This window comes from Thermobia domestica, chromosome 8, assembly GCF_964235325.1.
Source record: "Thermobia domestica chromosome 8, izTheDome1.hap1.1, whole genome shotgun sequence".
NCBI classification, from domain to species: Eukaryota; Metazoa; Arthropoda; class Insecta; order Zygentoma; family Lepismatidae; genus Thermobia; species Thermobia domestica.
The window spans coordinates 132,425,240-132,450,079 of record NC_137461.1 but is presented as its reverse complement, the minus strand read 5'-3'; the positions used below and the strand labels follow the sequence as shown (position 1 = coordinate 132,450,079).

Genomic DNA, 24,840 nt, shown 5'->3' with positions numbered 1-24,840 from the left:
AGCGTTGTCCAAGTTATTGCGCTTAAGGAGAACACGAAGTTGACGTCTACCTTTACCTGTAAAACATGACACTACTACTTGTTTTGCCTGCTCACGGGGAATGTTATTAAGGAAAATAACATCGTCCATTTCCTTAAAAAATTCCTGAATATCATCCTTATCCGCATCAAAAGTCGGATAGCGAAAAGCTGCATTATGAACATGTACGACCGGTGGTGGTGGGGGTGGAGGTGGATTTGGTGGGGTTTGTGGATTACCTGGGGGAACCACATTCTGGTTCAACACGTTTCCAGTATTTACACCATTATTTTGGTCTGCCATGTCGGATGACGATGAAGAAGAAAAAGGCTGCCTACAAATTGTTCTAGGGCGCAAACGAAGAGCAAATGCCTCTCTAAGCTCCTTGGCGTTTTTCTTAAGGTGCTTACGATTTCTTATCGCTAGCAAATGGATATCATCCAGTAAACCACCGAGGGATTGCTTGGAGTCTGTCGACATGCGGACAATGACCCATCAAGAGACTGGCATACAATGCTTATCTTCGTAGTCGTGCTACTAATAACAACAACGAAGGAAGTCAGCCGATTACAGTGTATGAGGCGAGTAGGTCAGTAAGTTCTCGTATAATAATCACAATGTGATTACAAAACACATGTAGAACGAGTTAAACAGGAAAGGATACCATCACAAATGCTACGCATAAAGATCTGAGTTCGATTCCAGAACCGGGATTCATTATCACGCTGTATGCCTGCAGCCTCAAGGGTACGAGCAGGTTGCGGCACCACGTTGCATGGGAAGGACCACTGGTGCAGCACCACGGTTCGTGTAAATCGGGTTTAGGCACCACGTTGGATATAGACCGGGTTTCGGGCAATACGATGTGAGCCCGCGGCCACAAGTGTACGAGTGGGTTTCGGCACCACGTTGTGAGCCAGCGGCCTCAAGGGTGCGAACGGTTTTCGGCACCACGGTACGGGTAAAACGGGTTTCGGCACCACGTTGTGTGCATATGCTCCTGAGTCTTACCTGGTCTCAGGGCACAGCGCACATTGAACGTTCTTGTCTAGGTGAGGTTTCCGTACCTGCAACCTAGAACGTATCTTCATTTTTAAGTTATTGGGAGAGCATTTTGGGGTGAATGAAGGTACACAGTTTTCGAGGAGGAAAAGTGCGAGTAGAAAGGAAATATTCATTCACAGTAAAGGCAATGTGTGAGGCTTTAATGCGAGTGCCTTTGTTTCTTAAAACGAATCTAATTTGAAATTTAATTTCCCGACAAAATTTTGGGTTGGTGTTAGATTGGAAACAACACAGCCTAAAAGGAAACATTCAGACACGAGAGCAGAATGGAGAGTATATGTATAGAAACTGCAATTGACTCGGATTTGCCAATAAATGAATACTACTTACGGCTTTGGTTCCATCCATTCCAGTTCGTAGTAATCTGTATGAACACTCACACTAGCACATCACTAATACACAGTTCTTGAATGTTGTTAAGTGACACTAGTCCGAAAACTGAGGTGGGAAGGTTTTTAGTCCATCAAGCATCTAAATTGATTGGAGATTAGCTCTGGGCGACGACCAATTATGAGTCTGGACTCCAGCATCGTAGACAGCTAGGCAATCATCTCTTCCTTCTTTCCTTTATGGGCGAAGTTTTCGGTGATGTTCCCTCGTTTGGGCGGACCACGAGGGTGTCTTCTAAGGATCTGAAATACCCTAAAAGTCTATGATAGTCCTTTTCTCATTTTAGGTATTTTCTTCTTCAGATTCATATATACTTGGATAACAAAATAACACAAATCGGAGTAGCTCGCGCACAGAGGTGTTGCGAGTTTGAAATACCGAGGTAAAAAGTCTAATGTTACAAGTCCTTGCTTCTATTTGTAAGTTCGCTCGGCGTTGTTCGAAGGATCTGGCGTCCCTATCTCAGCAAATCAATTGCTTGTGATGAGAACGTTCTCTTCAGTGTGTTTCCATCCTATGTCTGCAGTTTCGTTGTGTTTTTTTTCTTTTCTGCTCTATCTGCATGTTTGCTTCCGGCTAATGTTGAACGATTGAAAGCTAATTGCATGAGACGCGAAAAGAAATCATTTCTATGCAATGTAAAATTAAATTTAGAATAATCGCGTATCTTTATTTCCTTTTTACTCTTTTCTGATTTATTTTGTATTCCTTTTAGAAATTACAAATTAGATCTGTTTTACGATATCCTTCATTAGTGAACTGAAAAAAATGTCCTGCTGCAGGAAGGTGACGGAAAATCACACTCAATTCGAAAAACGAAAAGAAAAAATACAGTAACTTAATGGCATCGAACTAATGCTATACCTGGCATATAGTTCTGACCGTGTACCTTCGGATTACTACATGTTTCGGTCCATAGCGCAGTTCCTAAAAACATGATGCTTTACCAACCTGTGCTAGGTATAAACAGCAGTGATGACTTCTTTGCCTCTGAGAACATTACCTAGTATTGATGTGGAATCGAAGAACTGGCAAGAATGTGGCTGCAGATAGTCCAACATAAGAGACTATACTTTGAATGTTAAACTGGTTTCATTGCACTGTAATAAATATATGCATATTGTATACAAGAATGTTGCAAGACTTACCCTTGAATATGTTCATTACGTAGCAATGCTTTATTATGTTTCCAGCTACACAATAAACACGGTTTTGCTTCGCATTTTCAGTTTGTAGTATTGTTTTGCTGTTAAATTATTAATGTATCCCAAAAAAAGTTTAGTTTCCGTGTTACTTTTAGCTACTATAGTTATGGTCACTGTAAACAAAAACGGTTTAATTTTAGTTTGTAATTGTTTTCTTATTATTTCGTGCTAGCTTATAGCCTAATAGCAACAATATGACGAAGTTTCAACAATAAAGCTTTCACTAAAGCGACTAAACTGTGTATTTCAATAATAAATTGGCTGGCTTGACATTACAGAAATCCTTTGATCCTAAAGACAAGAAGAAAATTATAATCTGCCTTTATGTCTTGCTACAAATCCAGGCGCCATGGAATAATGATGCGCGCTTCATATAAGAAGATACCTCACAAGAAGGTGAAATGAATAAATGAAGTTGTCAGCACGGAAAGGAACGAGTTCTTCATTACAATGTCTGGTAAATATTTTGATGTAATTCTAAGAATTATATTTTTAGGTCTCTTAGTTTTAATGGACGGGAATCAAAGTAAAATTAAATCAATATTCTGGTTTTGTTTGTTTTGATTTAAATTCTAATTTTAGCGTAATAATAATAATACAATATATTGTCTCCGGGATAATATGGAATAACAATACTTACAATATGAATACAAATTACAGTCACAATCAGAATTATTTTTCGTTACGCGAGGAAGTTTTATCTAATTGTTTTAGTTAGAGCCATATTTAAAGCTTTATCCTTATGCGTATCTTTTAAATCCTTACTATTTTACGGTATCCTTATTATTTTATTCCGAAATTTTTACTGTGGATCCTATTTGTTTGCTTTTCGTGATCTCTTATTTGTGATTTTAGTTGCTTCCGAGAGGGGGTGTTTGAACTGTCTTATTCTCCACTGAATATAATAAAAGTTGAGGCAGACTGATTTTAAACTTTCGCAATCTTGATGTTAAGGTAGTTTAAGTGAAGACAACTGTTCGTAATTTATAAGCAACATTTTCGTTTCGTTCCTTCAATGCAACATTTTTGCCGTAGGTAATCCTTTCTATTATTGTTACCAGAATGCATATTACGTGGCTTACCCTAAGATTATGCAGCATAATATTTTAATTACCTAATTTTTGCAATGTTAACTGTTTTCATAAACATTCTGGTTTGTTATATAAATTGTTTTAATCGTAAGTGAATGTCCATTTTAGCGAGTTTTTTTTTCTCTCATTTTGAAATAGTGCATACTATTGCAGAAGCATGATATATGTGTTCCAGAGTTCGTACATCAAGAACCAGCATTACATTCTAGAACTTGCTGCGTTAACCTCCTGATTACTTGAAAGTATTATGTTGTACTGCGTATATCTGTATTTTTACAAATCTAATTGGTATTCTTTAGAAATTGACGTTGTGAGGCATTATTTATTATTTTTATTTTAGAGAAATATGGAACCACTCCGAGAGCAGCGTAAGGAGGACGACGAACAACACAGAGGGATGGTATTATAAATGGAACACATGTTTCCCAAAGCATCATCCCAAACGTTTCTCTTTCCTTCAATAAATGAAGATAGGACAGCTTGAAAATGAGAGAATCGTGCAGCTGTTGGAGGTGGGAAATCATGCGGTCGCCAGAATGGGAAATGGAGGAGACTCAATGATAGGATCAATGTGTTGAGAGATAGGTTACCAAACCATGAGGTGAATTTGTTTGAGTACATTCATGTTGTGCCATGTCTATATTGAAATGACTTTACAGGTAGAGATTAAATGACGGTTTGGTTTAGATGAATTTTTTTTACCAATTTTATTATAAAATTGCTAATTATAAAATGTTTTTGATTATAAAGAGTAAATAGTGTTTTTTCTTTGACTAGATGAAAAGAGATTGGTGTTTTGCACGGTGTCCCTTTTTTTTAAAAGCAGTTTTTAAGGCACCTGAAAGGTTTTGGTGAGTTTTGAAGGTAAGCCCCCTCAGCTCAAGACAGCTTCGTGAGGTTTGGTTGTAGTGGGGATCTCTAGTTTAATGCGACCTTGGGTTAAGGAAAGGTGTACCTCTAGTTTAATGCGACCTCGGAGCAGGTGTTGGTTAGTTGATCAGTTGGTTGACTGATGTCAGGTCCCTCGGTGGTCCCTCTTTTATTGGTCCTCTTCGGGTCCTTCCGTGAGGTCCGTTTTCTTTTGGCTTCTCTTGGTGTTTTCCGTGTTGACTTTTCGTTTGTTTTATTGTTTGTAATTACTAATACGTGTTGTATTAACATGTGTTTTTGTTGTGATATGGGGATCCTTACAATATGTACGTTTTAGTATGTGTAAGAATGGTCGTATTTGTACTTATTTAAAGTGTAAGTGCCATATTTATAACTGAAATAAACGTATACATCGTAATCTAATTGTTGTAGTTGATATTTTTGTTAATTTACAATGTGAAACGTCAGTTATAATTGAACCTTTGAGAGTTAGGGTTGTGCCTAGCGGTAAAAGGAGAGTAAGAATATACTATAAACCAGGGCGCAAAATTTCCGGTCGCTAGGTCGCCACTGGCGACTAGAAATTGAGAGGGGGCGACCAGTGTTCAGTAGGAATGGTTTCTGTCTTACTTATACGGCTCGCAGTTTCTGTTTCGCATGAGAAGAATTGTCACTGAGTGAGAGAAAACATGGAATATGTAGTCTTCACAACGTTGTAATTCACACCTTCCTTCCCACCCTCAATCGAAATGGTTTGCCTCCTGGCGCGTTAACGAGAGAGATGCAATTTCTTTCTTTGTCAAATCAAATGCCATGGGGGAGGAGAGATTTTTCATAATTTGCACGTGAGAGATACTGGCGACCATCCTTTTTGGATTGGCGAGTGAGTCTGACTTTGAAATTTTGAACTCTGCTATAAACGGAGAGTATGGATATACTATAAAATTGCTGTAGTACAGGACTTTGAAATACTGCCAATACTTCTATGTAGATGGCGTTTTCCACTTGATAAAATCATTAGGCGAAAGAGGAACTAGGTTAAATAGGAATTCACATTTCGCCTAAAATGGCGGACAAGATTCTTATCTGCGATTGACGGCTGATAAAGTGTTAGGCGGAATAGCACGAAAGGTACAGGCATTAAATCATGAAGACACTCAAAATAAAATTTGCTACATATGGGACTACGAACAGAATCTAAATTTTTATTGTTATTTTTAAAAATGTGCCTAATTAATCATTTTGCCTTAGATTCTCTGGCTCTGAAAATAACACTATCAAGATGACAGTTAATGAGATATAAATAAAAATTACCATTAAGTAAAGTTTAATAGTTGATGGTAAATTGGAATTATATCTCACTGTCATCATGCTAGTGTCATTTTCAGAGCCGAGATCTAAGGCAAAATTATTCTATTCTAAACCATTCTATTTAAGTTTATATTTGGCTAAAATAATGTCCAAAATCGATACATGTACGAGGTGTGGCAATCAAATAATGAGACTTCCCATCTCCTGTCGCGCAGGATCGTGGGGGGAGGGGAGGTAGCTAATGATGTGTTGTTGATCTTGAACCTTCATGAGCAGCCACTGTTTGTTTCATGATTCTGAAAGCTTTTCTTTTCTTTGCAGGCTTGCATGAAGAGGACAGTGTTCTGTAATAGTGCCTGAATCATGGTGAACAGTATTCCTGGTGAAATTTAAAAAAAAAAAAAAAAAACGGACGGAATGTTGTACAATGTTAAAAGAGGTGTATGGTGATAATGCTATGTCACGTGCGCGAGTTTTTGAATGGCACTAACGATTTTCAGAAGGTAGGGAAGAGGTTGAAGACGATGAACTACCCGGCCGCCTTTTGAGTTCAGGAATGGACGAAATGTTCAAAAAATTAATGAAATTGTGCAAAAAGACAGACGTCTGAGCATTCGGATGATTGCAGACATGACGAACATTAACAAAGATACAGTAAGACAAATTTTGCATGAAAATTTAAACATGACAAAAGTTTGTGCAAAAATTGTCCCGAAAAACCTCTCTCAGGAATAAAAAGACATTCGAATGACCATTTGCTGTGACATCATGGAACAACTGAAAGCACAACCAGACTTGCTAACACGTGTCATCACATGTGATGAAACATGAATTTTCCAGTATGACCCCGAGACTAAGCGTTAATCCATGCACTGAAAGACTCCCATTTCGCCAAGAATGAAAAAAGCACAAATGAGCAAGTCCAAAGTGAAGGCAATACTCATCTTTATATATATATATATATATATATATATATATATATATATATATATATATATAGGGGTACATCATGACTGAATGGGTGCCTCAGGGTCAAACGGTGAATCAGACCTACTACAAAGAAGTCCTAATCAAGCTGAGGGAAAGAATAAGGAAGAAGAGAGCGGATTTGCGGAAGAACGATGCATGGATCTTCCACCAAGACAATACGACTGCTCATAATGTCCTTTCTGTGAAGCAGTTTTTAGCAACAAAAAGTGCATTACTGTGCTCGACCATCCTCCGTATTCCCAGACCTGGCTCCCTGTAACTTTTATCTATTCCCAAAAGTGAAAAGTGCATTGAAAGGAAGACGTCTGTGGAAGAGGTGAAACGAAAAACGGCAGAGTTGCTGAACAGTGTGACATCTGATGACCTACAGCATTGCTTTGAACAATGGAAGGCACGTATGCAGCGGTGTATAGATAGGGGTGGGGAGTATATTGAAGGGGATAACAGTCATCTGTAACTTTGTTTGCAATATATCACATTTATGACACTAGTCTCGTTATTTAATTGCCACACCTCGTATGAGTCAGCATATGACATCAAGTTGAAAAACATTGACATATTTGAAGTTAAATTTCATTGTATGGATTTTAAAACATACAGGAAGAACTCATTCCTATGACATGAAAAGTTGTTCATTACCAACATTAATTGGGAGCAGGGGTAAAAGTGCAAGGGAACGCGGGGAGACGGCGTCCCCCACCTCCCAAAAATATGTACGGCCCCCCAGTTCCTAAAAAATTACAATGAGCAAAGATAGACAAGGGGACGGCGTGACGTTATGCCGCTACCTATCGACCCCCTACCTTTTCAGATCCACTTTTATCTCTGATTGGGAGTAAATATTTTATTAGAAAATATTATTTATTTATCTGTTGCATATGTAAAAGGCAGACTTAATTAACAGATTGTACAAATTGTTTGCGGTTGTGTACGTCAAGTGGGACATCAAACTTCAAAGCTCATACGATTTCAAGTATTTTTACACATATCTTAATATAATAAATGTTTATTTTTGCTTAATATCTTGCTCAAGGTGGGTTGATACCCCAAAACTCAAAGTGGTGCGTACGTGTTGTTTGTATTTTCCTAATGGTGATAGTTCTAGTACTTACACAAATAATACTAACAAATTAACAGAAATTTTAGATTTTTATTGTAACTCATAAAGTTACTGTTGTTGTGCCCCCAAATTTGTTTACTACGACCATAAGTAAATGATTTGGCCAACTCACTAAACTTTCTCGCTCCTAATATTTTATATTGAACTATGTTATTCTGCAGTTATTGCATAAAAATAAATTTATGAACTACACTTAAGAAGGCATTTACGGAATATATCAACAGAAGATAATTTAGTCCAAAGTTGTAAAATATCGTATGAAGAATTTGCTGTTAACGAAACATTTATATATGAAACAGAAAACACTTGTCGGACTCATCTTAAGGGATACTATTTGAGAATACCCTTCGTGGATTTAGCTGAGAAATTAACTTATATAAGACTAGCAGCGTTCACCCCGCTTCGCTGCGGTCACCCCGGAACGCAATAAACTTTGTTACTTAGATAATTTTTACTTTTTCGCTTTCAAATTGCAGTAAATGTTAACATTATAGCGCCTGTCATTTATGTTAACCCGCCGAGTGACACGGTCATGCGGGTTGCATATAAATACGTTTATTTTTATACCTATGATGAACTAACAAAGGATTTGTACGTTATGGACACTTGAATGGTCAATTATCTCAAGACACTGGTAATTAAAAATTAAAGTGATATGATAAAAACCATCTAGGGTCCAAATCCTAATAACCCCCCAAAAATGAAAGAAATTGGTTCAGCCGTATTAGCGTGATGAGCTAACAAAGGATTTGTGCGTTCTCTTTTATATAATAGACTAGCAGCGTTCACCCCGCTTCGCTGCGGTCACCCCGGAACGCAATAAACGTTGTTACTTAGATAATTTTTACTTTTTCGCTTTATCGCCTGTCATTTATGTTAACCCGCCGAGTGACACGGTCATGCGGGTTGCATATAAATACGTTTATTTTTACCTATGATGAACTAACAAAGGATTTGTACGTTATGGACACTTGAATGGTCAATTATCTCAAGACACTGGTAATTAAAAATTAAAGTGATATGATAAAAACCATCTAGGGTCCAAATCCTAATAACCCCCCAAAAATGAAAGAAATTGGTTCAGCCGTATTAGCGTGATGAGGGAACAAAGGATTTGTACGTTCTCTTTTATATATAAGACTAGCAGCGTTCACCCCGCTTCGCTGCGGTCACCCCGGAACGCAATAAACGTTGTTACTTAGATAATTTTTACTTTTTCGCTTTCAAGTGATATGATAAAAACCATAGAAGATTGCAGTAAATGTTAACATTATATCGCCTGTCATTTATGTTAACCCGCCCCGTTCGCTGCGGTCACCCCGGAACGCAATAAACTTTGTTACTTAGATAATTTTTACTTTTTCGCTTTCAAGTGATATGATAAAAACCATAGTAGATTGCAGTAAATGTTAACATTATATCGCCTGTCATTTATGTTAACCCGCCGAGTGACACGGTCATGCGGGTTGCATATAAATACGTTTATTTTTATACCTATGATGAACTAACAAAGGATTTGTACGTTATGGACACTTGAATGGTCAATTATCTCAAGACACTGGTAATTAAAAATTAAAGTGATATGATAAAAACCATCTAGGGTCCAAATCCTAATAACCCCCCAAAAATGAAAGAAATTGGTTCAGCCGTATTAGCGTGATGAGGGAACAAAGGATTTGTGCGTTCTCTTTTATATATATAGATTATAGGTTGTCATTGAAATATTGATATATGAAAAATAAACAAAACAACTGTTAGAGCCGTTTTTAAAAGAACTGCAATTTATTCTTTTTATTTTCACACTCTAGTAAGCCACCTATATTTTTGAGGTGGAAAGAAAATTCGGTAAATCCCGTTGAGAATCTTATGAAATCTTTGGTAGTTAAAATTGGGACTGATATATGGAACGGTATGTTTTCTAGGCCATTGCACATAGTGCAAAGAGATGAATGAACAAAGAGACGAATATTTAAAAAATCATTTTCTGGTATGATGCAGCCATGAAACGTGAAAATCTGTTAAAATCTTGAATTCAATTTTTTTTTCTCAGTTACAACACTTCTTGTCTATTATCGCTGGAAAGTACAAAAAATAAAAGTAAATTTTATTTCATTTAATATTGTTGGACCGAATGTACTCAGGCGACTTAGGCGTTCGTTTGTCCGGATACTCCTCCGAGATAAGCCGTTCTTAACCAAATTTGATATGATGTTTTGAAAACGCGCGCTGCATGCCGTAAAAGTTCAAATGTCCCGGTCGGACGTACCATTGAGGAATAATAACCGAAAATGGGATGCCCATAGACTTAATACTAGAAAATCATTTGGTGCGCGAATTCTCGTTGTAAACAATGGAATATAGAATTTTCAGCATTAGAAATATGGCGAAGCCCTTTTCTTTTTGTTTTGCGAATATAATTTTTGAAAGCGAAGCGAGTGAAGATCCTTTTTACTAGACTTAGGCGTTCGTATATCCGGATACTCCTCCGAGATGCTTGAACTGTTCTCAATCAAATTTGACATAGTGATTTGAGAGTGCGCGTTGTGTTCGTACGAGTCGAGTGTCCCGATCGGACATATCATTGAGGAATAATCACAGTAAAACGGGTACACTTAACATTGGATAGGATTTGGCGCGCATAGGAATTCTCATTGTAAACAACGAAAATAGAATTTTCAGTATTAGAAATAATGCGAAGTCCTTTTCGTTTTGTTCTGCGAACACAACTTTTCAAAGTCATTATGCTTTCCGCTGATCCCAAATTCAACGATTTGCATGTCGTATTCGTTCACGAAAACCATTGACGCACTAAAAAAATTCTATGAATAATCAATAGAGGTCGATTGCTTCCCTCCAAATTTTCAATTAATACATACCTAGTTTTATGAGTATATATACAATAGTATGTCATAACTTATTTCCTCAAATCGTCATATTGTTTATAATTTTATGGTTATTGACTACAAAAAGCAAATCAAGAGAAGAAACAGAGAGAATGACGAAGATTTTGAAGAACTCATTATTTAATTTAGCTTCTGCAAGACCCCAAACATGTCAAACCGCTCGCACACTTAACGCAATGAATATGAAAGTGCAAACGTTGTGAGTATATATATAATTACATCATCTCATGTATAAATTTCGTGAATTCAAATGACCTGAGAACAAAGAAGAACCGAAATCATCTCATGTTTCTTTTATTATTATTCTTGCAGATTGAATCTGAACTTATGGTTCAAGGTTGTACGTGAGTGACGGTTGCATGCAATCACTGTATAGTTAATGACCCTTCTGCATAGCCGACAGGGTAGTCTGCATACCACGAGGGAATATGTCGCTGAATGAAGAGGAATGTAAATTAATTTGTTGCAAGAAGAACCGTAGTCAACTGCTAGGTCAGAAATTTAAAAAGTCAAAGCAGTTAAAAATACCTTTCTAATTCATATGCGTAAGTTTGATGTTGAAAAGTGTTACAAAAGATTATATGATAATTGTCAGCTGAAATAATTAGGAGAGAAGAAAAATCAATACAACATTCTATAAATATTTGAATACTGTGGGAATTGACCATGAAAAGTGTGGGCGAGATTCATAATAGACACATATCCAATTCACCCATTTATGACGTACGGGTACGGATTTACGGCGCACAATGGGAATAGTTTCATCATATTTTTGAGGTCGCTGACAACAATTATGACGTCAAAAATAAATAAATAAATAAATAAATAAATAAATAATAATAATAATAATAATAATAATAATAATAATAATAATAATAATAATAATAATAATAATATTAATAATAATAAGATCCGATACGGCGGGTAAACTTTCTTAAAAATCTCCACATTGGCTGAAAACTAATTTTAAAATAGTTTTAAAGTCCCTGATAACGATTATAAAGTCAGATTTTCAACATTCAAAATCGTTATGAAGTAAACTACAGTATAACAAAATCATATAGGCCCCTATATATATATTAATTACATTGTTTTAGTTTCAAATTACTAATAATTGTTAAAAATTGGTATTCTTGACATATATTGCAAAACACGTACATAACTTTTGCAACAACACCTATGGGCAGCTTTTTTGTGAATTCCATTAGCTTATAGTATTGTGTGTGTCGTAAAATCAATATGCCGATAGAATTATGTGGAATTCATAACTGTTTTTCTCCATTTATCTACTTTTTGCTCTTATTTTTTTTATTTATTTTTCATTAAATTTACCGATGATTTGTGATAACTTCAATAGTTTCCTCAGCTTACATTATCCAAATCTCTATTCTACATACTGTACCTTCATCTGTTTTACCCGTTTTGGCAATCCAAAATATGTTGAAAATTAACAAAGTTATGACACTAAATCAAAGAGATTTTTTTCACGTTCACGGTCATTATATCCGAACCGGTGAAACGGCACTTTTCAAATGACTGTCTGCTCCGCAGGTACAATAAAAAAGGATGGATGTTTTAACGGAGTATGATACTGCAAACATTTTTACTATATGACACAAGACCTAAACGTTTTTAAATCGACCTTCTTTTTTTACTTTTGACCAGCTTTTTTAAGATTTCATCCCACCATACGGAGTGAGAAAAGCAGAAACATATGAGAAAGCGAGGGAAAAGGAGGAGAAGGTATGAAGTACGGTTATGGGGTAAATAAGTGTTGGCAGTGCACGATTAGTTATGGATTCACAACTCCAAACCAACTGACTGCGTCATAGATAGTTTGCCTGTCACCAGTGCCTTTGATCCATGTCTCCTCCTTTCTCTCTCCGAATGGTTTATTGAGAAGAGAAAGCAGAAAACTGTGATATCACATTGTATCCAATTGGGTTGACTAATCCAATACATATTTCACAATATTTCTAAAGGTAGGATTACAATAATAAATCTTATTTTTCATGTATGCTTCCTGTACGAGGCTTCCTTGTTCAGGAACATTCACAGCAGCATTGGACCAGGACTGATAGCTTGCCACGACCTCTGCAAACTAAAATGGACATGACATTTGGAATATGGAATATAAGAAGTCTTTGTAGGGCAAGAGTGTTCAAGTCCATAACGAGTGAGTTAGAGAAATGTATAATGGATCTGGTAGGACAGGGCGCAAAATTTCAAATTCAAACGCATTCGCCAATCCAAAAATGATGGTCGCCAGTATCTCTCATGTACAAATTATGAGATCCCCCTCCCCCTCCACGGCCTTTGCTTTGACAAAGGAAGAGATTACATCTCGCTCGTTGACGCTCCAGGAGGCAAACCATTTCGATTGAGGGTGGGAAAGGAGAGGCGAATTACAACGTTGTGAAAACTTTACTTTCCATGTCCGTTGTGAAGACTTCACATTCCATGTTTTCTCTCACTCAGAGACAATTATTTTCGTACAAAACAAACCGCAGCCCTGTGAGTTTAGGCAGAAACCATTCCTACTGAACACTGGTCGCCAGCTCTAAATTTCTAGTCGCCAATGGCGACCTGAAATTTTGCGCTCTGTAGTAGGAGTTCAGGAAGTTAGATGGGAAGGAAGGGGAGCAGGGAAAATATATGTTCTTTTACGGAGGAGGAAATAAGAATCACCAACCAGAAACAGTCTTTTGTTCACAACCGAACAATATCAACAATTAAACGAGTTGAATTTGTGTACTTTGGCGTGGGAGTCCCGGGTTCGATTCCCGGCGGGAGCTCATGTGGTTCGGATTCCACGTTAATCAGTAGGTCCACGTCTCATATAGCCTCGCTACTGAACGGGACGTTAAACTCAAAATCAACTCAATTGAATTTGTGTATTACTCTTAAGGATAAGTAGTGTGATATCAGTGTTTGGAATGTACATACCCCAACAGAAGACAAAGGAAGACGATACAAAAGATAGTTTTTACGAAAAAGTAGAACGGGTACTTGACCAATTCCCGCTGTACTATATGAAAATTCTATTAGGGGATTTCAATGCGAAAGTAGGACGAGAGGATATTTTCAAACTGATTTTAGGGAATGGAAGTCTGCATAAGGAAAGTAATGACAATAGACTCGTCAGCTTTGCAAAATACAAAAACTTTATCGTAAAGAGTACAAAATCCCCACATCACGACGTTCATAAATATACTTGAATTTCACCAGATGGAAAACCACATAATCAAATTGATCACGTTTTAGTACATAGAAGACAGACCTGCATAATTAAGTTTGGTCGTTCAGAGGAACTGACTGCGACACTGATCATTACGTAGTAGTGGTAATAATAATAGAGAGATTTTCGTTGAATAAAGGAAATATTCAATATCTAAAACCAGAGAAGTTTAATTTAACGAAACTAAAGGAAAGCTAGGTGAGAGGGGAATACTAGATTGAAGTGTCGAATAAATTCTTGGTGTTAAAAGGTTCGGAGTGCACTAGTGTTGAGGATACGTGGATTGAAGTTAGGGATAGCATTAAAATTTCAGCAAAAGAAAAATTGGGGTACACGGAAATACATAGGAACAAACTATGGTTCGACCAAGAATTCACTATACTGACACACAAGAGAAAATACGCAAAACTGCATTGGCTTCAGAATCCGAATAATATAATTACACAAAATTTCGATGATATCAGGTGAGTAGCTCCCAACACTTTTAGAATAATGAAGTGCTTTAATTTTTTGAAAGTTAAAATGAGCGAATTTGAAGATAATAGTAAAAACAAAAACATTCAAAACATGTGTAAGGGTATCAATGAATTTAAGAAAGGTTATCAACCTCGTGCTTATATATTAAAGAACGCCGATGGAACAATTCTCACTGATACAGATATAATCTTGAATAGATGGAAGGATTTGTTTAACACACATCCAGAAACTAATGTTCGTAGAGAAAAGGAAGTGAAGACAGCAGAACTGTATATTTCGGAACCTGACCGAACAGAAACAGATATCGCTATAAGGAAATTAAAACTCCTGGTGTCGACGAAATTCTGGCTGAGTTATTTGTAGATGGAGGAGATAAATTGTAGAATAAGATTCGCAAACTCCTTACCCCCAATCCTTTCTCCTTATCTGGAACAAGGAGGAATTGTCATAAAAGTGGAAATAATCAATCAGAAGAAAGACGACAAAACTGGTTGTAAATTCTTCCAAACATTCTATTAACAAGATTGACTCCATAAGTTTTGCAGCTGAAATTATTAAAATTATCAGTGCATATTTAGACGAAATCGATCAACTATTGACAAGATATTTACCATTAAACTAATACTCGAAAAGAAATGGGGGTACAATGCGCAGCCACATCAATTATTTGTTGATTTTAGAAAGGCATACGACTCGGTTATTAGGGAAACATTGTACAACACTCACAAAATTTGCAATATCCAAAAATTAGAAAGATTAACTAATATCTTTAAAAACGAATCTCAAAGTAAAGTCCGAGTAGGAAAATTCTTCTCCACTAGCTTTCACGTGTAGAATGGCCTAAAGCAAGCTTGTCACTTTTGTTATTCAATTTTGTTCTGGGTTACGCTATAAGGAAAATCAAAGATAGCTACCAGGGCCTGGAGTTGAATGGAATTCAGCAGGTTATGACGTATGTTGATGATATAAATCTGATAGGGGGTGATAGGAGAACAATGGAAAGAAACGCAGAAGTCTTATTAAAGATTGCAGAGATATTGGGTTAGAAGTAAATGCAGAGTAACCTAAATATATGTAAATTCGCCGGAATTATAATACTGCAAATTAAGGATACGTCAAAATATCAAATAGTACAAATAATTTTGACGGGTGATTGGTGTTTTTACAGTACTAGTTTCATCAATATGCTGTTTACTTCGACTTCCCCTCTGTCGGAATCTAAAATAATCACTGTTAAAAAAAGCAAGCAAATTATTTGATAATTCTCCTTCGTTGAAGAAAATGAACATAAAAATTCAAATTAAGGTTTGAGAAACATTGGCAGTCTCACTTGAGAAACATGGCCGTAAATAACCATGCATCATTAATCAAACTTCTAGTTAAGGATCACTTTTGTATATACATAAATCAAACATGCCATTAGGCGCTCGAATAAGTAAAATTGGAATAGTCCTTTCTTCATGAGCTCCCGTCGCAATGTTATTTCTTGTCGACATCTTAGACGCTAAAATACTGATTTCGTTTGATAATGGGTGATATCAATAAAACGGAGAAGTTACTCATTATTCCCAATTTTGTAGTAGTTACTTTCATTGGTATCAATAAAAAGAGAACTGAGCGCTACTCGTCTCGGCTGACCTCGGAGAAGCCCCGCCCTTTTGAAGTAACCACACCTCTATTCTCGAGCTAAGTAACTACTCCGCGTTTGATATTAATAAAAATCAAAGACTCCTCCGTGATGCTAGTAACTTCTCCAAATTTGTGGAGCAAGCTAAATAGGTGACTCCGTGCAAAATATGGCAAAGTATATGATTGTTTTGCTTCGTAGAAAAACTTATAAACTGTATAGAATTGTTGCAAACGGAGATTACAAAAACATTATAGGTTCATGAAAGAAAATGTAGAGTGGTTGGCACAACATTTTTTAGGAGAATCAACCGATATTCGGGGTGGTGCACCACGTAATGACGAAAAGATGCGGGTTTTCTTGCGTTATGTGAGTGATCCGGGATTCCAGGTCGGAATGTCAGGGGATTCTGGTGTGGCTCAAAGTACTGTGTCTATGACTACTACAAGTGTAATGGATGCGATTATTGCGAAATCTAAAAATGGATTGTTTCCGGAAGTGTGAGTAATATGCAAACAGCAAAAGCAGAGTGCCAAGAACAATATACTTTTCCGGGTGCTATCGGAGCACACACAATAAAGAAACCTAGTATTTTGGAGACGAATACGCTAATACGAAGAGCTTCTTCGTGGCTAAGCGGTTAGCGTACATGCCTTTGGCATGAGAGACCCATGTTCGATTCCCGGCGGGAGCTCATGTGGTTCAGATTCCACGTTAATCAGTGGGTCCCGTCTCATATAGCCTCGCTACTGAAAAGGACTTAAACTCAAAATCAACTCAACTCAATGTTGATAGGAAGGGTATATACATGAGAATGTATGGTGTTTATGTCGAGGCGAAAGGGGACACGTATGGTGTGGAAAACGCAATCAGATGAACGTGCTTTATGATGTGACTGGCTGGACTTTTATTAAAAGGAAACAAAGGGGTCAAGTGTCTGATTTCGTTCTTAAAGCCAAACAATCTAGAAAGACCTTGGACAACACGTGATATGCGCTTGTCGTGTTAATCTTGATATTGCTGGATTTGAATCAACATCCATCAGATCCAATAGGTTCGTTCCCATGTTTCCCGTTTTTTTCTTTTTTCTTTTTGCTTTTTGCTTTATTCTCGCTCGAATATTAAAGATTCTCTTTTAGATTTGTGCCTCAATCGTAGATGTATTTGATATTTCGTTGCATTTCACTGTAATTGCCTTCAAAGCTTCGACTTTCCTTCGTTTACTCTCTGGTAACTGTGACTTTGAAAGTACCAGTGGAAACCCTTTTATAACATCCACAAATGCACTTTGATTGAAGCTGTCGTTGCTACTTGCCCGTTCCATGGCGTTTAGGATACTACGCCATAGGTTAAAAACAACGAAATGACTGCGCGACGGATGGCAGAAATGAGTAATCACTTCTTTTATTGATACGACTCACTGCTACACGCAGAGGAAACGCGAGTGAACGTTCATAAATCTGGAGCAGTGTAGACCTGAGTAGTGGCTTGTTTTATGGATACGAAATTGAGGGAGGAGCTTACTTCAGGTGTAGTTACTCCGATTCTCGAGCAGGACTTCTCACGAGTAGTTACTTATTTCTATTGATATCACCCAGTTCCTCGGAATTCGTTGATTTGAATTCATTTGGGTTTAGTGTCCCTTTCAGCAGCGAGGCTAGATGAGACATGGACCCACAGCTTAACAAGGCATCCGAACCAAAGGACTTCCCACCGGGAAACGAACTGGTGTTTGCCATGCCAAGCCTCGGAATTCGTAATAATTAAATTACGATTGATTGATTGATTGATTTTGAGTTTTACGTCCCGTTCAAATTAAATTACGAGTAAGTACATTAAAACTTTTGTTTGTTACTTGTGCTTATTTCAAAGATGTAATTCATTTTCTAAACAAGATGTTAAATTACTATTTAGAAACGGAAACATTGTTAATTATTAGAACTCGTTTAAGAACTACACTGTATAATAGAAATCGTTATTAGTAATTACAAAGATTACCATTCTTCATTCTACAAATAATTTGCACATTAAGCGTAGAATATTCGTGACAGTTAAAACATACGTTAAATGACGTTCTTTTAATTGATATTTCTTTTACTTACAGGTTAGTTGACGTTCGTATTCTATTTAAGTAATTTATAGATTAACATATTTCTCGTAGATACAATATATTAACATATTTCGCTTAAACACAATTAAATACATTATTTCTTCATTTTATCAAGATTAACCGGACAACTGGAATGAAATCTGAATTCTTAATTTAATATGCAAGTAGCAACATGTATCGTATGAAGTATACAGATGTATGAAATATTTATTATGTCTTTATATAATTTGTACTCTTTGTTTATATGCATAGATTCCTTGTTCCACTTTCAGATAGCTGTCCGAGTGAATTTATAAAAACAATAAAAATACTGCGTTATTTAACCCTCCGAAAACATGATACTCTTTTAATCCTTTTATAACATTGTGTTTTTAAGTAATTGGCATATTTTAAGGGAGATCTACTCAGAAATTTTGTTTGGATCTTCACTTGATAACATAGCTTGTACAGTCACGAACATTAATAAATGGAGGCTGAAGCCATTATTTCTTATGGCGCCAACCTCCATTTATTAATGTTCGTGACTGTACATTGAAACAAACAGTAGGCGACTGCTTTTTGTCATACAATTGGAAAACACATGACTATTCAATTGTCAATGATATAGATAGTGGTGCTAATTGTGCCTCTAGTGGTTAGTTTAGTAACCCTGTAAGTAATATAGAAAAAAATCGTTCAATTCTCCATTCCTACACCCCCTTTACCAGTAGCACCACGTAAACGAAAGAGTAGCGACTTTACGTAACAAATGCAGCAATTCATCAGACGCGTACTAGTAAATTTATTATACAGAGTAATCAAACGAAGATGCACACCAAATTACGTTGAACAACGTAAACACTATATATAACTATCAATACTTATGGGAAAGTGCATATTGCATTAACTCTCTGAAGTTAATAACATCCTATATTTAGGATCCTGTACTTGTTGAAAATGTTTCTTTCTAGTGGTTTTGAGTTTTTTTGTTTTGTTTTACGTCGTTATGCAACACCACGGTTATAAATGACTGGGCTTATTTTAATGAGACCTCTGAGCCATGAACAGGACTTGAATCTGGGTGCAGTTGGCGGATACATAGACCATAATGCAAAATCAACCTTCACAGTATAGGTCGTTCTCCATGACACTATATCACCTTCAAAAAGACTGGATTATAGGGCCATATCATCAGTTCTAGTTCATTTGTAGTGGAGATGTATTTATTGTAACATGTAGGGTCTATGGATTTTCAGAACATATACAAATTGAGCATTGTTACTTTTTACTTTGTCTATTTGTATATCTTAGATTTGTACGAGTATATCTCATATTTGTGTGTGCTTGGATGAAAATTAAGATATTGTTAACATTATTACTCCGCAGATTACTGTAATAATAATAATTTAGAGAAAATTTCCAGATATTAATGTTGCAATTAGAGACATTCAGTACACCAATCCACCGAGAAAGTATTGTTCAAAGCTTGTGAACTGATACCAGCTTTATGGTTCGTAATAGTGAGATTGTCTATAGATGCGATATACGTACCGTATTACAAACTTCATTTTACATTAAAATTCGCCTAGATCTGTACCCAGAGACTTTTTAAAATATCAACTCATGGTTTGATTAGACAAATATTTTTTGGCAGTGTATTCATTGTAGCTATATAGTCATGTTTCGTCCCCGTCAAAGGAATAATAATCTCACTCACATTTGTTCAGTTTATGAACAAATTTTAGTACAAATTGTAGTATTTCAAAGTACACTATTGTAATTACATCCCAACAAGATATTCAACAAATCTCCTGTTACACATTAATGGAACTTTAGATGCTTTCTATAGTTAGGTAAGCAGTAAGTCTTTTGTGAATGTTTTGCTGGAAGCCGGGTCTATCCTAAAGTAGGTGGCATGACCACTAATCCAGTAGTAATTGATACTTTTTGTTTCTGAATTTCAAAATAACTCGTATAAAGCTAAATAATAATAGAGGATTAAGAGCTGCGAGTACCATCTATAAAAAAAAAAACTGGTAAATTATAACTTTATTATGCAGTCACTCGCTCTTCAATGTCTTGAACATAATATATTGAATTTTGGTGAGTAACTTAAAAAAGCGTGAAGAATATTAAATATTTCGTAGTATAAACTCATATAGTATCTGGAAAACGCTATCATATAAATTAATAACTTTTTCTTCTTCCAATTGGTGACGTTATAATTATTTGCCACTAAACGTTTTGAGTTAGATGAAATGTCTTGGATACAACTATTGTTACTTTAATAATTTTTTACAAGTATCAGATGGTCTACTTGCCAAAATTGTGATATTACTCTTTATTGAATTCTTTACAGAAAACAAGAAAATCTAGAGTTGAGTGTAGGTAATATAAAAACACTTTGACTTCTTATACGGTTTTTGTTTTCGTTCGATGTTTTACGATCAGGTATTGACAAGGATCTTGATGATGAATAAAATGGTGGACGATGGAAGACCACATTCGCACCAAGAATTTATTTTTTTAACAGAGGGTTTATGCGATAAGTGTGATATATTGAGAACATTCTGATATATATCTTTAAAAAACGAAGGTGTATAGTTGCAGAAACAACATATAGTCACTATATCCTATTCTGAGTGAATCATATTTCTGAAATGTGATTGGAATTCACTGAAGAAAATCTGCAGGAGTCCATGCGTTACATCATCATTACGTTAACAATTTCATACCTTTTATTTTCACTTAGACGAAGAAAGTTTTAATTAGTGTTTTTAAAGTTATATAAATCTATACGGTTTTATTTGTTGTCAGTGATACTTGAGTCTAAAAATATGACGAATGGCTTATATATTTTATTATTATATCGTATAAATATTTTTATAAATATAACAAAGCTATTTCTAATGTTAGAAGCGAATAATACTTAGTGAAAGAACACTTATCTCTGGTGTGAGAGGTCCCTGGTTCGATCGCAGACCATGTGACTTTATGATGGTGAACATCGTGTCCGTATATTTTCTTAAGATTCTCCCGTTTCCTTCCACATTATCTTTACGCCACTTCGTTCACAATCAATCGTAATTTTCCATTAATCATCGGTCTCCTTTAGCAAATAATCGTGGGAACTTAGATTCCATTGCATTTCTCTTTTTTCCCTTCATGTTTTGCGTTTGTGATATTTTATGTACTTCACATCGAATATAAATTTGAATTTGAAAACATATTATTTGAAATACAGCGTGAAATGCTCATGGGTTTTAATAAAATCTGAAGGAACTTGTACAGAGTTCAGTTTGCAACTTTTCTACTACAGTTCTCTACATTGACCAGATAGCACGTATTTTTTTAAAGTATTAAATCGAGAGAACTGCATGTTACATATTGCCAACATATTAATATTAACAATCTGTATAACAATTGATGTTATCAGATTATTTTTAAAAAATAAAGAAAAATGAGTAGGTATCATACATTGGAAAGTAGCAGTAATAATGGATTCCGTCACATTTATATCAGATAGTATTATAGAACATTAAATGCACCAAGCAGAGCTTTGAAGCACTTGTGTGGGTGTTATACTCTAAGCTTTGGTGTGTAAAATTAAAGAATTTAGCCTATTTTTAACGACAACCACACAATTCATAAGGAGAAAATGAGCGAGAACATAACGCACTAAAATGTGCGAAGTGAAATATTTAAATACATTAATCAATAGGGTGATGCACTTCAGACGCATATATGTGTAACAAATAGTTTTATTTGACGTAAACTGTCACTGATATTTTAATAATATTTATATTATTGTATGTATGTGTAAGAAATGTTGCATATATATATATATATATATATATATATATATATATATATATATATATATATATGTGTGTGTGTGTGTGTGTGTGTGTGTGTGTGTTTGTGTGTGTGTGTGTGTATGCATGCATGGATGTATATATAATACTCACCAAGTTACTACTTCTGTCATATAAATTTTCAATGTATATAATTGTTCCGCGGATTCGCATTTACTGAAAACACACATTGCATTTTTATCTTTTAATCCATTTCTAATCTGTTGCACGGAACAGTTATTACATGTGCTTCCTGCTGTAAACATTCTTCATACAACATCAAATCAAAGACAAGTTCACAATTACATCACCTGTAGATATGACTTTAAAATGATGACGTAGCAACAATCAATATTTAGAAACAACGTAGAGATGATAAAAACATAACAAATTAAGAAAAATAAATTAATAAATTTCATGTAGGTACTTACCGCGCGCGATTCAGAGTTTAGTACACTCGTCGCCAGGATCGCTGTTATCAGCGCAAAGCGTGACGTTGGATACATCTTGCCGATACTGTAGCTCGTTCCGATCTCACTTTAAGCTGTGCTGTGTCTCCTGGATACTCGGCGACCCGCAACGCGTCATGGGGGAAAAACAGCATCAGCGCCGCCAAACGGCATCAGCTTTACTTCGCAATCAATATGACAAAAGAGAAGCAAGAGAGAAGGAAAGCAAAAACGAGAAAGAAAGAAAAACTAGGAAAAAGAAGGACAATAGATGGAAAGAAGAAGAAAATGTAAGAGAGATATAAACGAAGAGAACTTAGTAAATGAAGAAGAGAAGAAAATAAAAATTTTATTGGAAGCGTTTTCATGATTCGTTCAGTAGAAAATTCAATATGCACTAAATAAAATAGTGCAGTTCAGGAAGCAATTTTGAGTTTACACTTGCTTCCCATCCACATCTCAAAAACAAAAGGAAAGAAAAAACATTAATTAAATTTTAAAAATATCCAATGATTGCTTAGAATAAAGAGGTTTCTCTACAGTCTAAATATAGATTGGGTTACTTTCAAGGTAAAAGCTATATGAATAGATTTTTTAATTTTTTTAAAAAAAAAAGAAGGCGCATGCCATTTTGAAGAAAATTTCGAGAAACTTTCGAAAAAACTATTCTACGCATTGAGCAGACAACTAATATTGTGCATAAAAGTCATCACGTTCACGTATTAAAATAATTTTAATTTGCAAGCAAGTGTGTTTTGTTTTACATGAAATTACGAAATAGTTGCAAACTATATATAAATTCAGTAATGAAACCCGAAATAGTACATGTATAACTTCCGCTTGGAACTGGATAATATCAGAGATAGAACCCATAGGGGGCGCCAGGATTTTGGTAATGTAGGTGCGGGCTAGGATAGGATAACACATCTTAACATTATTGCCAGCACATTCTCTACTATTAAGCCGTAAGATCTCAAACACAATCCATAATTTTTACTCGAAAAAAAAAACCTAGAGAAACACTGTATGATAGTACGTAGCTTATGAGAGATTTAAGAAGTCACTGAAATATATCCAAACATAGGGAACAAGAAATATACAAAATAGAAAGGATTAATGTAGAAAATCAGCTGCACCCACTGCATCCATTGCGGCGCCGCCTATGATAGAACCTGTTCATCAGACGCTGAATCCATATCATAAACTGTTTCTCCCTATCTATTATAACTGCTAGGCAGTGGCGGCGATTGGACGTTAAAAGTGGGGGGGCAAGATATGATCTAAATATGTGTATATCAATATTACTGTTCCTGGTTGTTTCTAACACTTTGTTTGACGAAAGGTTGTATAACTAATAGGATACTATCTTTTTCAGTTAAAATACCGTATATCGTGTTTCATATTTAATTACGTAAACTGGCAAGAGCAACGCACATAGGTACTAACCCGTGATTCCTTGCTCATGAACATCTTAAAATTCTATCAGGAAAATTGTGTAATCAAGTTATTTAATAATATACTTGTAAAACAAATAAATAGAAAGGATATTATTAATCATACTAATGAATAATGAGGCTTGTTTTGTAGAAGTTATATTGAAATTGGGGATTAATGAACAACTTACATTTTTAATTCCACACTTGCCATAAAATGTATGTTATTACTCTTAGAAAATGAAAGACAGTAAATACTACAAGCAGTGGCGTATTTAGGGGGGGCTTCCGGGCTTAAGCCCCCCCCCCGAAATCTTACTTACTATAGTAAAGTATATGAAATATCTTGCAGAATTTTCATATTTTCAGGCAAAGCCCCCCCGAAAGTTAGCAAAGCCCCTCCCGAAACAAAATCGTAAATACGCCACTGACAAGCATATGCTACGACGCAATTGTAATGTTAATTCCTTTGAATTGCAATTCAATCGCAATTCCTGTAGCTGTCTTAACTCCACGGCAAGACAAATAACCAATACACACTTACGCAACGACAAGTATTATATGGTACCATTTTTTTCTATGAACCAGTAATATATGCAAAAACTTTACATTTCCAAATGAAATTATATACATTAACCTTTTAAATTATGGCTTTTTAAAGGTAAATTATTTAATTTCAGTCAATCAGCTACAGCATCATCCCTATTTAT

At 35.6% G+C, this 24,840-nt stretch overlaps 1 protein-coding gene across 1 annotated transcript in view; it reads right to left on the bottom strand.

Moving 5' to 3' along the window:
* The window catches only part of LOC145693213 (uncharacterized), a 580,380-nt gene extending 557,572 nt beyond the window's left edge, over nucleotides 1-22,808 (bottom strand). The window contains exon 1 of the mRNA XM_081769000.1: nucleotides 22,680-22,808. Coding sequence (XP_081625126.1) covers nucleotides 22,680-22,754 — 75 coding nt within the window. The 5' untranslated portion in view covers nucleotides 22,755-22,808. The remainder of the gene's footprint in view (nucleotides 1-22,679) is intronic.
* Nucleotides 22,809-24,840: the final 2,032 nt, after the last annotated feature.